Source organism: Anolis sagrei, chromosome 6 (assembly GCF_037176765.1).
Source record: "Anolis sagrei isolate rAnoSag1 chromosome 6, rAnoSag1.mat, whole genome shotgun sequence".
Taxonomy (NCBI): Eukaryota; Metazoa; Chordata; class Lepidosauria; order Squamata; family Dactyloidae; genus Anolis; species Anolis sagrei.
The window spans coordinates 97,812,732-97,826,614 of NC_090026.1; the positions used below are offsets into that span (position 1 = coordinate 97,812,732).

Genomic DNA, 13,883 nt, shown 5'->3' on the forward strand with positions numbered 1-13,883 from the left:
AGTTATGAAAAAAAGGGTATGATCTATTTATTACAGATCATAGCATTTTATGTAGATTTGTAACAAACATATCCTTTTAATTTATTTACAATACAGCAAAAGCATTTTAATTTATTCATCTTTTTAATTTATTTATAATGTTTTCCTCCTTTTCTGGTTCAGTTAGTTTGTTGAATATCAGTCCTGTTAGTATAATAACAGAATCATAGAATCATAGAGTTGGAAGAGACCTCGTGGGCCATCTAGTCCAACCCCCGCCAAGAAGCAGGACAATCGCATTCAAAGCACCCCCAACAAATGGCCATCCAGCCTCTGTTTAAAAGCCTCCATAAAAGGAGCCTCTACCACACTCTGGCGTAGAGAGTTCCACTGCTGAACAGCTCTCACAGTCAGGAAGTTCTTCCTAATGTTCAGATGGAATCCCCTTTCTTGTAGTTTGAAGCCATTGTTCCATGTTTTAGTCTCTAGAGCAGCAGAAGACAAGCTTGCTCCCTCCTCCCTATGACTTCTCCTCACATATTTATACATGCCTATCATGTCTCCTCCCAGCCTTCTCTTCTAAAAGCTGAACACACTGAGTTTTTTAAACAGCTCCTCATAGGGTTTGTTCTCTAGACCCTTGATCATTTTAGCTGTCCTCCTCTGAACACATTCCAGCTTGTCAATATCTCTCTTCAATTGTGGTGCCCAGTTTCTTTTTTGTTTTTTCTGGTCCCAGTGTCTGAACTGACAAAATACTGTTAGAATCATCAAATTGTTTGCATAAGTAAAATGATAAAGCAAGGCCCACAAGACCAATTAACTTTAGTCCTCCTTTTGCTCATTCACATGATATGTCTATGATTTGCATTAATCTAAACTATTCTATCACACATATTTTAGTTCTAAAAGAAGTTGAGGTTGAACTGTATCAACTTGGGAGGTCCAGCTTAACTTCTGATATCTGCATCCTCGTATAGATCCATCCTTATCCAAATCAAACCACCATGTCTGTAGTTAATACTGTAAGTATCAGTAACACAGAGTTCCAATATAATCTTTCATCGCAGCACTAGTTATAATTTTCCACCACATGCACTCAAAGTAGATATTTTCCGTGTCAGTACTTTATGCTTTGAACACATGTAAAACAGAGATGGTATCATAACTTTATGATAAAAATGACTGAAAATATATAAAAATAATTCATTCTTTCTGCAACCATATCTGGACACAGAAAAGAAGAAATCGAGCTCTTTACCTAGGTAGTTATCTTGCTACTTAACTTTATGTAGGGAAGCACAAAAAAAAACCTCAGGAAATTTTACAGCTTCTATGTTTTTGCTTGAAATCAAATGAGACACTGTTACAACTTGCCACATACTGAGGATGGCAACTAATTAGCAAAAATGCTAACTATGCAGATTTGACAATAGCCGCTAGTACTACATGCTCAATAAGAAATTTGCCAAATCGTGCATTGCTTATTAGTGTGTACACCTGGCACCAAGACTCCAGTAGAATGAGATGATCCCGATAGAAGAGAATCTCATTCTTCACCCTGCCCCTAACCATTAAAAATCCAAATTACACAGAAGTACTGTGACCCTTGGATGCCAAATCCAGTCACTGATTTTTAGCAAATGTGCTGTATCTGTAGAGAAAATGGCTTGGATTCCTTCTGATGTTAGGTGCATCCACACTGTAGAATTGATGCAGTTTGACAGCACTTGAATGGTCATGTTTAAATACTATGGAATCCTGGAATTTGTAGCTTTTTGAGGCACTACCAATCCTTATCAAAGAAGTCAATAGGTCTTTTAAAACTACAATATCATGGGCTACTGCAGTTAAAGTGGCATCAAGTTGCACTAACTCTACAGAAGTGTTTTTCAGCCTGGGGGGTCGGCATCCCTGGGGGTCTCAGAGTCATCGACAAAGACCATAATAAACACAGTATTTTCTGTTGGTCATGGGGTTCTGTGTCGGAAATTTGACCCAATTCTATTGTTGGTGGGTTTCAGAATGCTGTTTGATTGTAGGTGAACTATAAATCCCAGCAACTACAACTCCCAAATGTCAAGGTCTATTTTCACCAAACTCCACCAGTGTTCACATTTGGGCATAATGAGTATGGACCGGGTTTGGTCCAGATCCATCATTGTTTGAGTCCACAGTGCTCTCTGGATGTAGGTGAACTATAATTCCAAAACTCAATATCAATGCCCATCAAACTCTTCCAGTATTTTCTGTTGGTTATGGGAGTTCTGTGTGCCAAATTTGCTTTAATTCAATTGTTGGTGGAGTTCAGATTGCTCTTTGATTGTAGGTGAACTATAAATCCTAGCAACTACAACTTCCAATGACAAAATCAACCCTTCCCCAAACCCCACCAGTATTCAAATGTGGGTGTATTGTGCCAAATTTGGTCCAGTGAATGAAAATACATCCAGCATATTGGATATTTACATTACGATTCTTAACAGCAGCAAAATTACAGTTCTGAAGTTGCAACAATAATCATTTTATGGTTGGGGTCACCACAACATCAGGAACTGTATTAAAGAGCTGCAGCATTAGGAAGGTTGAGAACCACTGCTCTACAGAATAAAGGTATTGAAGGTGGGCCCTGTACAGGTAACTGAGGCATAAAAGGGTCCAGTTTTGATGGATGCTTTTCAGGTTGTTCAACATGACTATGTGGACAAATTGCTTCTAGAGGTGAGGCCAACCACTTGTCCACTAGACTCACATCAAGTTGCGTCAAGCCAACGCCAACCGGGACCGCCTTCCACCTGGAAACCAATGCCCTCACTGCAGGAGACGATCCAGATCAAGAATAGGGCTCCATAGTCACCTACGGATCCACCCTGGAGGATTATCCTACTCGGACAATGAAGGATCACCTAAGTAAGTAAGTAAGTAAGACTCATGTCCATCTCAGCTCATTAAAACTGCCAAAGGAGAACTGACCAATTGGATAGTGGGAGTTGTAAATGTTTTCTTTGACAGAAACTCATATTACAGCCTCTCAAAAATGGTAAGACCCTCATTGAAAAATTGAACAATTAGTATCTCTCTAATCTCACTTTCAAAGTAGAAGTGAGTGCTGGCAACACAACCTCAGGCTTTCCTGCATGAAACGGATTAACTTTCATCTTTCTGAACTTGATGCATACTTGGTTGGGGACAGAAACAGCCTTGGTTGCCTTGGTGGATATCATATTCTGGAAGTTGGACAGAGAGAGTGAATCCCTGTTGATCCTCCTGGATCTTTCAGCAGCATTCAATATCACTGGCCACATTTTTTTTCTGAGTCATTTGTTTGATTTGGGACTTGGGGTCATTGTTTTGCAAGGTTCTGGTCTTTCTTGGCTGAATACTCCCAGAAGATGGTGTTGGGGGACCCCTGTCCAGCTTCTCGGCCATTAGTCTATGGGGTTCCACAAGGGGTACGTATATACTGTCCCCTATGTTTTTCAAAATCTATGCAAACAGACATGTTCAATGACACAGCTACAAAGCATCCCCCATCCAGTCAGAAAGCTGGGTTAGCAAATGGTTTCAATCCAGACTGAGGCCATCATCTATCTGTGTGTGTGTGTGTGTGTGTGTGTACCCACACATGGTGTATTGCAAGTGAAAGATCAACCATAAACCTAGCTCCTTATCATTTGGCTGAGAATCCACACAAGTTTACCTGAGTGTAAAAATAAATGTAGTCTGAGAGTACACGTTACATAGTTAACAAAACATGCAACTCAATTCTGCGAAAGCAGCTATATAGCAGGTGAAGTGGAACTGGCATTCTATTTGCTTTAAAACCCACACCCACTCAAACAAACATTAGCAAGATGAAAATGGTGTCACCAGATGACCCAGTGCCTTTGATTGGGGCACTATTCACTTGAGGATCCTGTGCTGTCAGCTGAAGTTCAAGGTCCTACAAAAGCTATAAAAAGCTTTTTTTTAAAAAAAAAAAATTATTGACTGTGTACATACAGCACTGTCAGAAGATGTAGAAACATCATGTAATAAAGTGTGGCTTAATATTGTAGTGTAACATAGTGGTTAGAATGTTGAACTAAAAGCAAAGAGACTCAATTACCAATCCCCAATTCACTAGGTAAAAGTTGAGGTGCTACTGTCTCCTAACCTAGGGCCTTTCCAGACAAGCCCTATATTCCAGGAGCTGATCCCAAATTTTCTGCTTTAAACTGGATTATATGAGTCCACACTGCCAGATAATCTGGAATAAACAGAAAACCTGGGATCAGATCCTGAGATATGCGACATGTCTGGAAGGGCCCCCTATCTACCTCAGAGGACTTTCTTGAAAATTAGGAGTGGACATGGGGAGAAAAAAAGAAGCTTCTATGGAGTCCTTGGAATAAAAGTATATTGTTGTTCTTGTTGTTGTTGTTCTTGTTGTTGTTCTTGTTGTTGTTACTATGTTTCTTTGAAAAGTGTGAGAGAGCTGAGAGCATTCAGGCTTTCCACAGGAACCCTGCCTTTTGTCCTCAAAGGATATGTCTAATAACACTAAATTTGTGAAGAGTGTTTGCTTTTGGCACACTCTAACAAATAGTCAGAAATATCCAAAAGAGAGAAGAAACAGTGTTCCTAATGTTGCTTAGCTTCTGAAATCAGACAATACCTGGTACTGTCTGATTCCTGAAACTAAGCAGCATCAGGTTGGCCAGTAAAGGCACACTCCAAATTACAAACAAGATAGGTCCTGTAGGTTTGTGTATGTAAGTCGGAATAAGTACATTTTAAGTGTAGCTCCAGTCATGTGCTTGCGCACACACACATACACGCTGTGAATAACATACAGAAGGAACACCTTTTCCCCATGATAACTCTACCAGGATTGAATTTCCCTTCTTAGGGGTAGATTTCTCTCACTTTTCCCACCCCTGTTCTTAACCATGAGTCGATTGTAAGTTGGATGTTCGTAACTTGGGGACTGCCTATACTCTGGAAATACCAGAGATTGCCAAGTAGTGCTAGGAAAAAAAATCTTGTCTGAAACCTGTTGACTTCCTACCAACCCAAGGTATGACTAGATGGACCAATGGTCTGCCTCAGTATGAAGTAGTTCCTTTAAAAATATTGTTAAATATATTAAATAAGTATTTTCTGACACTCCTGTGTAATCAGCTCAGCTACAAAAAATCAGTTATATACTAGATCCAGAATAGGACTGGTCTGCCTCTTTTACAGAGAACAGAAAATCAAAATTATGTGTTCTTTTGGAAAACCAACTGCATTATTGTAACATGAGGTTTTGTTTTGTTCGTTTGGTTGGTTGGGGCTTTTTTGCATTTGTTTGTGTTAGTTTATTCTAGCATAAAGTAGTAAAGCAGGGCTGGGAGGATGATGTTATGAAGGAATCTATCACCACGTCTGAGCCAGGCACAATTAAAGAAATTGTTCCCGGATGGTCTTTTTCTCTTTGATGAATAGTAGCTTCCCTGCTATGTACCATCCTGACATTTGTATGAAGGCAAAAAGAATTTGTTTGTTTATAAAAAGGGGGTAATGCAGATTTGAAAATAATATATATACATACAACCTAGAATTGGGCAGTATAACTTCCAATCTGAATCATTGTTCTTGGTTTATCGATTACATTGCATCTTGATGATGATATAAAAAGTTAGGAATAGATGTCCGTTAGGACACACAATGCATTGCTCTTGATTGTTTTTTTTTCATCACTGTTGTTGTTGTGTGCCTTCAAGTAGTTTCTGACTTACAGAAACCTTAAGACAAACCTAGCATGGGGGTTTCTTGACAAAATTTGTTCATGTAAGGTTTGTCGTTGTCTTCGTTGAAACTGAGAGAGTGTGACATGCCCAAGGTTGTGTACTTTCAAGTCATTTGCAGTTTATGGAAACCCTAAAACAAAACCTATCATAGTTCTTTCTAGAGCTGAGAAGTTGTGACTTGCCCATGGTCACCAAATGTGTTTCCATGGCTGAGCAGGAGTTTGAATCCTGGTCTCTAGAGGTGCACTCCAATGTCCAAACTAGTTCAGTTTAGTATGAGCTTTACAGGTCTCGATCCAATTCTTCAGATGCTCTTTCTGAAATGAACCAGTTAATCTCAAAATTGTGCTAGATCCCTCCATTCCGTTTCCACTTTTTTCAATTTTATTTTGAATTTCTTGTCATTTAGATTTACTTTTCTGGAATTTGTCACCTGAGAGTGTCAAATGTTACTCCATGATATAACACCACAACAAACTCATATTGATTTATAGTATGAGTGTCATTTATGGTTTATGGAAATAGCTTTTAAATCTTTGCCCTCATTGACCTTTTCCCCACGATAACTCTTTCATGAGTGAATTTCACTTCCAATGGGAAGATTTCTCTCACTTCCAGTTGTCTCAGTCCCATTCTTAACCATGAGTCATTTGTAAGTTGGATGATTGTCATTCGGGGACTGTCTGTGTATGAGAATAACTCTCTATCCAAGGACTGCACCATCTAAACCAGCATTACCCAACCTAGGATTCTTCAGATGTGTTGTATTATCATGCTCCGCGTTGCCCACACTGCCACAACCTCATGGGCAATGTAGGTGAAGATGATGGGAGCTACAGTCCAACATAGTTGAAGGGCAGTATGCTAGGGAAAGGACAGTTACTACAATATCCCTTTCTGCACTCCATACAAAATTATTTCTGTTTACAAAACAGATGAGGGAATGAGTTTTTGTGTAATCTGCATCTTTTAACCCAGCTATTTGTGTCTCCACCAAGCAAAACAAAAACGTGCACATCTCTCCCTGTCACTATTTCTGTTTCTTCAAAGTTTGTGGTGTAAACTGAAAGAACAAATGTAATCACACGCACTAGATGACATTACCAAACCTTTGTACAGGAAGCTTCGAAAGCGCAATGAAATGAACAGCAATGTGGACCTAAGTGCGCCTCCAAAAGAACATTGAAAAAAGTCAGTTCTTTAGATCAAATGAGCTGTTCTTTCACCTCCTTTGGGGCATTTTTCTCTTCACTTTGAACAAGAGTTGTTTTCCAAAACAGTATGTATCTCACTCAGCTAAACTCTGAATGAGAAGACCACTTGTCATTCCTTTGTAAGGTACACTGTATTTCAACATTAAAAGAAAATGATTCATGGAGAATACTCATGTGTCACTGTCAATCAACTGTAGATAAAATGAAAAAGTTTCCATGCAGAAATTGTGGAAAAGTAACTTTTTAAATTACATTTTCCAGACCCAACAGCATGGTCACTAGGTAGGGAAATCCAGATGCTACAGTCCAAAAACTTGTCCAAGTCCTAGCCATGTGGAGTCCAACTCTAACAAGTTGTGGAAATCAAGGATATACCTCAAAATGCTCACATTTGCAGGACTACAGCTCTCTGAATCCTCCAGGCACCAAAAGCACTGAATGATTTTTAGAGTTCCAAACTCGAAAGGTAACTTTTCCATAATGTGGACTGATCATTAAATCTCCATGTCTCTTCAGTCCTACTGATCATAATGGGATTTCCCTCCTGGTAAATTCAACATAGGGCTGCTTCCTTGCTGAAACTCCCATGGTTCTGCTTTGTACTGTTCTGTTCTTACTCCATCTGTGTAAATTTTACAAAAATTAACAGTTTTTTGCTCTAAAGAGGTGTTCTCAGAATTCCTTAGTCAATAAATATTCCAGCGTAACTGGCAGTTGTCCTCCAGAAGAACAAGGATAAGGAGAAGTTGTTGTTGTTGTTGTTAATGTAAGTTTTCCAAATACTAGTGGAGGATGTATGGAGGAGAGCGATAGTTTGATTGGGATTATTCAAAAGCACAGATGGCAAAAAAGGACAGGAGTGTCAAAACAAACACCTGACAGCTTGAAAAAACAAACAAACAGAATATGTGTCAGTCCTACTCATACCTACCTGGAGGTCAGTTCCACAAGATTCAGCAGGACTGAGCAGACAGGGAAATAAGCGATTAAAGTACCACAAGGTCGCAGTTTGGATATAGTCACTCTTTTGGAAGTAGAACTCCTACAATCCCTAACCTTTTAAACAGAGACTGGATGGTCATCCCCTGGGAATTATTTGATGGAGTATTCCTGCATTGCAGGGAGTTGGACAGGATGGCCCTTGGGGTCTCTTCCAACTTGTATACCCCACATGCTGGCAGATTTTAAAATATGTAGTCTTGCATTATGCAATGGTCAGAGTGCTGGAATACAATTTTGGGGACCAGGGTTCGAATTCCATATTTGGCCATGAAATGCATTGGATGATCTTGGACAAGTCACATATTCTCAGCTTTAGAAAACCGTGTGATAGTTTTAAAGTCAGAAGCAACTTAAAGACAAAAAGCAATAACATCTTCAGTGTGAACTAGTGGTTTAAGTGTTGGGCTACAACTCTGAAGACCAGGGTTTGAAGATTAGTCATTAGGAATGGAAACCCACTGAGTGACCTTTAGTGAGCCACACACTTTCAGCCTCAGAAAACCCTGTGATAGGCTTTGTCATAGAGTCACTGTAAGTTGAAAATGACTTGAAGACACACAACAGGAAAAAAAATAAAAAATCAGACAGCATTGTGTGATGGTTTGAGCGTTGGTCTCAGAGTGCATCTACACTGTAGAATGAATGCTACTTGACATGACTTTAACTGCCATGACTCTGTGCTCTAGAACCCTGAGAATAGCAGTTTGTTGAAATGCTAGCACTCGTGGGCAAAGAAAGCTAAAGACTTTGTGCATCGACAACTCCCATGATTCTGTGAGCCATGGTGTCAAACTGCATTCATTCTAAAGCTCAGGTGCATCCCAGGACTCGAGAGACCAGGGTTTGATTCTCAACTCAATCATGGAAACCCACTGGGTGATTTTGGATATGCAGAGTATACCCAAAAAACATATGATATCCTAGAAAAACATATGATAGGTTTACAATAAAATTGCCATAAATTGGAAATGACTTGAGGACACACAACAACAATAACATTTCAGACAGATACCATGGTGTTGTTGTTTGAGTGTTGGACTAGGACTGTGGAGAAAAGAGTTTGATGTCCAGCTTGACCACAGGAAACCACAGGATGCTCTTATACAGACAACACACTCTGAGCCCTTGATAGGCTTTGACTTAGAATTTCCATAAGTTTCAACAACTTGAATACACATAGCAAGACCAGCAAGACCCTTCTTCAATCTTTGTGTTCTCTCTACGCTGCCCACCCAACCTGTGCACCTTAGGGTCTCCATAAGTCCCAAATGACTTGAAAATATATGACCACAAAGCCCCAAAGGTCATTTCTCCAACCCTTGCCCCAACTGAGCAACCCACCACTCAACCTATCCATCTTAGGATCTTCATAAGTCCCAAACAACTTGAAAATACACAAGTGTGATACTGTCCAACAAGTCATTTTCTCCAGTCCTTGCCACCTTAACCGATTAATCAACCTACTCACTTTACAGGCTCCATAAGTCTCAAATGACTTGAAAGTACACAATCACAAAGCAAAACAAGTTCCTTCTCCAACTGTTGTCTTCCCACCACCCAACCAACCCATCCTAGGGTCTTCATAAGTCCTAAATACCTTGAAGTGACACAACTATGGCAAAGTCCAACAAGTCATTTCTCCAACCTTTGCGACCATAATCACCCAACCATCTAACCAACCCATTTTAGGTTCTCTATAAATCCCAAACAACTTGAAAGTACAGAACTACAGCAAAGTCCAACAAGTCATTTCTCCAACCCTTGTCACCTTAACCAACCACCCAACCCACCCATCTTAGGATTGACACCAGTCCCAAATGACTTGAAGGCACACAACCAAGATGAAGTCCAACAAGTCATTTCTCCAACCCTTGCCACCTTAACCAACCACCCATATTAGATTCTCCATAAGTCCCAAACGAGATGAGGGCACACAACCAGGGCAATGTGCAACAAGTCCCTTCTGTAGCTCTTGTCCCAATCGAGCAACCCCGCACCGCACCTACCCAGCCAGTAGTGGAGATTGTAGAAGGTGCTGTTGCTCCTCTTGACGGTGTGGAGCGCCAGGTAGGCATCGCCCACGTAGAAGTTGCCATGCAGAGGCTGGGGCACCGGCACCAGCTCCAACTTCTCGATCCTCCAGATCTGGAGCCCCGGCTTCTGCCCCGCGGTGGCGAACTCCCGGTGGTACAGCTCCGGCGGGGCCATCTGGGTCTAAGCAAAGGGAGGAGAAGGGCTCTGCAAGCAAAGTCTCGGGCGAGAGTCTAACTTCACTTCCCCGCGAAGAGCCCCGCGAGCGATGCCAACTCTCCGCCCGGTTTGATGGGTTTTATGGGCGAGGCTTCCCGGTCCCCCCTCCACAGAAAGGCGTGCCTTTGCTTTCATGCGCGCATAACCACACAACAGAAGTGTCTCTCCAGCCGTGGAAAAGAAGACTCGGTTTGTGAGGCTGAGAAGGGAGGAGAAGGGAAGAGAAAGCGCTGCCCTTTCTCTCAAAGGCCGCTTGTGTGTCGGGCAACAGGGCAGACCTTTGAGATGCGCGCCGGGCGGAAACTTCCAAGGAGGCGCCAGCTTCGCCTCTCAAGCCCAGCTCTGTCTCGGAAAAGCCACAGTTCCACTCCACGCCTCTCTGGGGTGTTTAATGTTTGCTATTTCTTCTTTTTCTCCACCTCCTTTCAGTTTTGAATCAGTTTTAAAGGGAAGCTGGAGGGTTCAAATCCCTGGGAGAGCATCTACATTAGAAGTAATGCACTTTGGCACCACTTTAGCTGTTTTGGTTGTGTCAGGAGTGACTTGAGAAACTGCAAGTCGCTTCTGGTGTGAGAGAATAGGCCGTCTGCAAGCACATTGCCCAGGGGATGTTTTTGATGTTTTTACCATCCTTGTGGGAGGCTTCCCTCATGTCCCCACATGAGGAGCTGGAGCTGATATTGGGAGCTCATCCGCACTCTCCCCAGATTCGAACCTGCATCCTGTCGGTCTTCAGTCCTGCTGGCACAAGGGTTTAACCCACTGCACCACTTTAGCTGCCCATGGCTCAATCCTATGGAAGACTTGGGTCAAATAATGGGAAAAGTTGTGAGGTCCCCTCCCCTCCAGAAACTGATAGCTTCTCTCCCTCAGACTCCTGTCTCTTGACATCTAAAGGTAAGGTAAAGGTGGTCCCCTGACATTAAGTCCAGTTGTGTCCACTCTGGGGGGGGGGGGGGAGTGGTGCTCATCTCCATTTCTAAGCCAAAGAGCCAGCGTTGTCCATAGACACCTCCAAGGCCATTTGACCAGCATGACTGCATGGAGCACCGTTACCTTCCTGCTGGAGTGGTAACTATTGATCTACTCACATTTGCATGTTTTCAAATGGCTAGGTTGGCAGAAGCTGGTGCTCAAGCCCTTTCCCTGATTCAAACCTACGACCTTTCAATCAGCAAGGTCAGCAGCTCAGCACTTGAACCCACTGTGCCACTGGTCTGTGACCCACTGTTCCACCGGCCCACTGTGACATCTACACTGTAGAATTAATGCAGTTTGACACCACTTTAGTTGCCATGCCTTCTGGTCGCTTCTCGTATCATACGAAAGCAGACTGGCACAACCTGGGGATCACAACCTGATACAGTGAAAACATCTGCCCTTGCGCTTGGCTATTCTGCTGCTGAATACACATGCCCTGTGTGGAACACATCTCACCATGCCAAAACAGTGGATGTGGCTCTCAATGAGACCTGCTGCATTATTACAGTGGAGAAATTACACTGCTTATCTGGTATTGTACCACCTGACATCTGCTGGGAAATAGAAGCCAATAGTGAAAGGACCAAGGCAGTGACATCTCCGGCCCACCCCCTGTTTGGATATCAGCTAGCGTGCCAATGCCTTAAATTAAGAAATACAAGATCTACAGAGACACTCAGAGGAACACCCCAGCAAGCGAGAGTCCAAAAGTGGCAGGCTAAAACCCAGAATCTCAGTCAGTGGCTGATGCCAAATGCGAGACTCTCTCCTGGGCTAACAGATGCCTGTGTGACTTGGAAGGCACTGAACAGACTGTGCTCTGGCACCACGAAATGCAGAGCTAACTTTAAGAAATGGGGCCACAAAGTGGAGTCCATGACATGCGAGTGTGGAGAAGAGCAAACCACAGACCACCTATTACAATGCAGCCTGAGCCCTGCCACATGCACAATGGAGAATCTTCTTGAGGCAACACCAGAGGCACTCCAAGGGGCCAGCTACTGGTCAAAGGACATTTAATAGAATGCCAAGCTTGCAAACTTTTGTGTGTTGTTGTTGTTGTTGTTTGCTTTTTAAATACATTACAACTGTACCTTTGGTTCACTCCTGATATGATAAATAAATAAGTTGCCATGGCTACAAATTATTTTAATGGGTTTAATCTTAAGTCCATGTCTTTTGATATATGTATGTTAATGGTTTTATGTCTTACCTTTGTATTTTAATTGTGGTGTCCCCACTTGGAGCCATGTGGACCAAGTAACATCTATTGTTGTTGGATGTGTTGTCGAAGGCTTTCATGGCTGGAATCTCTAGGTTGCTGTGAGATTTCCGGGCTATATGGCCATGTTCCAGAAGCATTCTCTCCTGATGTTTTGCCCACATCTATGGCAGGCATCCTTAGAAGTTGTGAAGTTTGTTGGAAACTAAGTAAGTGAGGTTTATATATCTGGATGGGAGAAAGAACTCTTGTCTGCTAGAGGTAGGTGTGAATTTTGCAAGTGGCCACCTTTATTAGCATTTAATGGCCTGCATTCAAGGTCTGGCTGGTTGCTGCCTGGGGGAATTCTTTGTTGGGAGGTGTTAGCTTGCCTTGATTGATTATTGCCTGAAATTTCCCTGCTTTTTGAGTTTTGCCCTTTATTTACTGCTCTGATTTTAGAGTTTTTGTAATACTGGCAGCCAGATTTTGTTCACAAGCTTGTGGACAATTTCAACAGAAAGGAGGAAACCATGTAAATAAACAAAAATCTAGCTACCAGTTTTTTTTAAAAAAAATAAAACAAACTCTAAAATCAGGATAGTAAATAAAGAGCAAGACTCAAACAGTAGGGGAATTCCAGACAAGAATCAGTCAGGGCCAGCTAACACCTCCCAACAAAGGATCCCCCCCACGCTTGAAACAGGGGTGGGACCGAGAGAAGGGCCTCCTCTGCAGATCACAGTGGTCATGTTGGTTTATATACAGAGGCGGTTTTTCAAATAGCCTGGGCCTGAACCATTTGTGGATTATCTGATTTGATAATCTGAATTATAAGGCAGTTTACAACGGCCTAAAACAATATCAGCTCTGGTCATGTTGTTGATGTTTGCCAATATAACCTTGTACTTCTGGTTTGGTCAAATAAGTAGCCATATGCAACCACAGATCTATTATTATAGTTTTATTTTACTGGGGAGATCTATATATAACTTTGTTCTACATTTCCTTAGAGTACATTGCAACCTTAAAGGACATTGTGACCTTCCGGAGCCCATGTTCTCTCAGGGAGGTTGAAAAGGTGCTTCCTTCGCCTGGCCAACCAGTTCCCTAAAAGGATCCATTCTGCTCACAAAATTAATTTCTTCTATGATACTTTCTATAATGCCTTTCCACTTCCTTTGCATATATTCCTGCAATGCACTGTAGCAGGTGAAATAAAATGATTAAAAAGAAGAGATTTAAATCTAAATCCCATTAAGGCCCCATCTACCCTGACCATTTATTGTGGCTGTAAAGCAACTTGAAAATATGATGGCTAGACTATGCATGCTGCATTGAGATAATATAAATTGGGAAATATTCCAAAATAGAGCTCTGTAATGCATAACATTGCATCTAGTGTAAATCACATTACACTACACAGTGAAATCAAATCCACAGAATGCAAATTGCTGTGCCCAAAATGTTCTATTAATGCAT

General features: G+C 41.8%; 1 protein-coding gene across 1 annotated transcript in view; it reads right to left on the reverse strand.

Moving 5' to 3' along the window:
* The window catches only part of SCIN (scinderin), a 74,527-nt gene extending 63,973 nt beyond the window's left edge, over positions 1-10,554 (reverse strand). The window contains exon 1 of the mRNA XM_060782172.2: positions 9,976-10,554. Within this exon, the coding sequence (XP_060638155.2) occupies positions 9,976-10,177 (202 nt within the window). The 5' untranslated portion in view covers positions 10,178-10,554. The remainder of the gene's footprint in view (positions 1-9,975) is intronic.
* Positions 10,555-13,883: the final 3,329 nt, after the last annotated feature.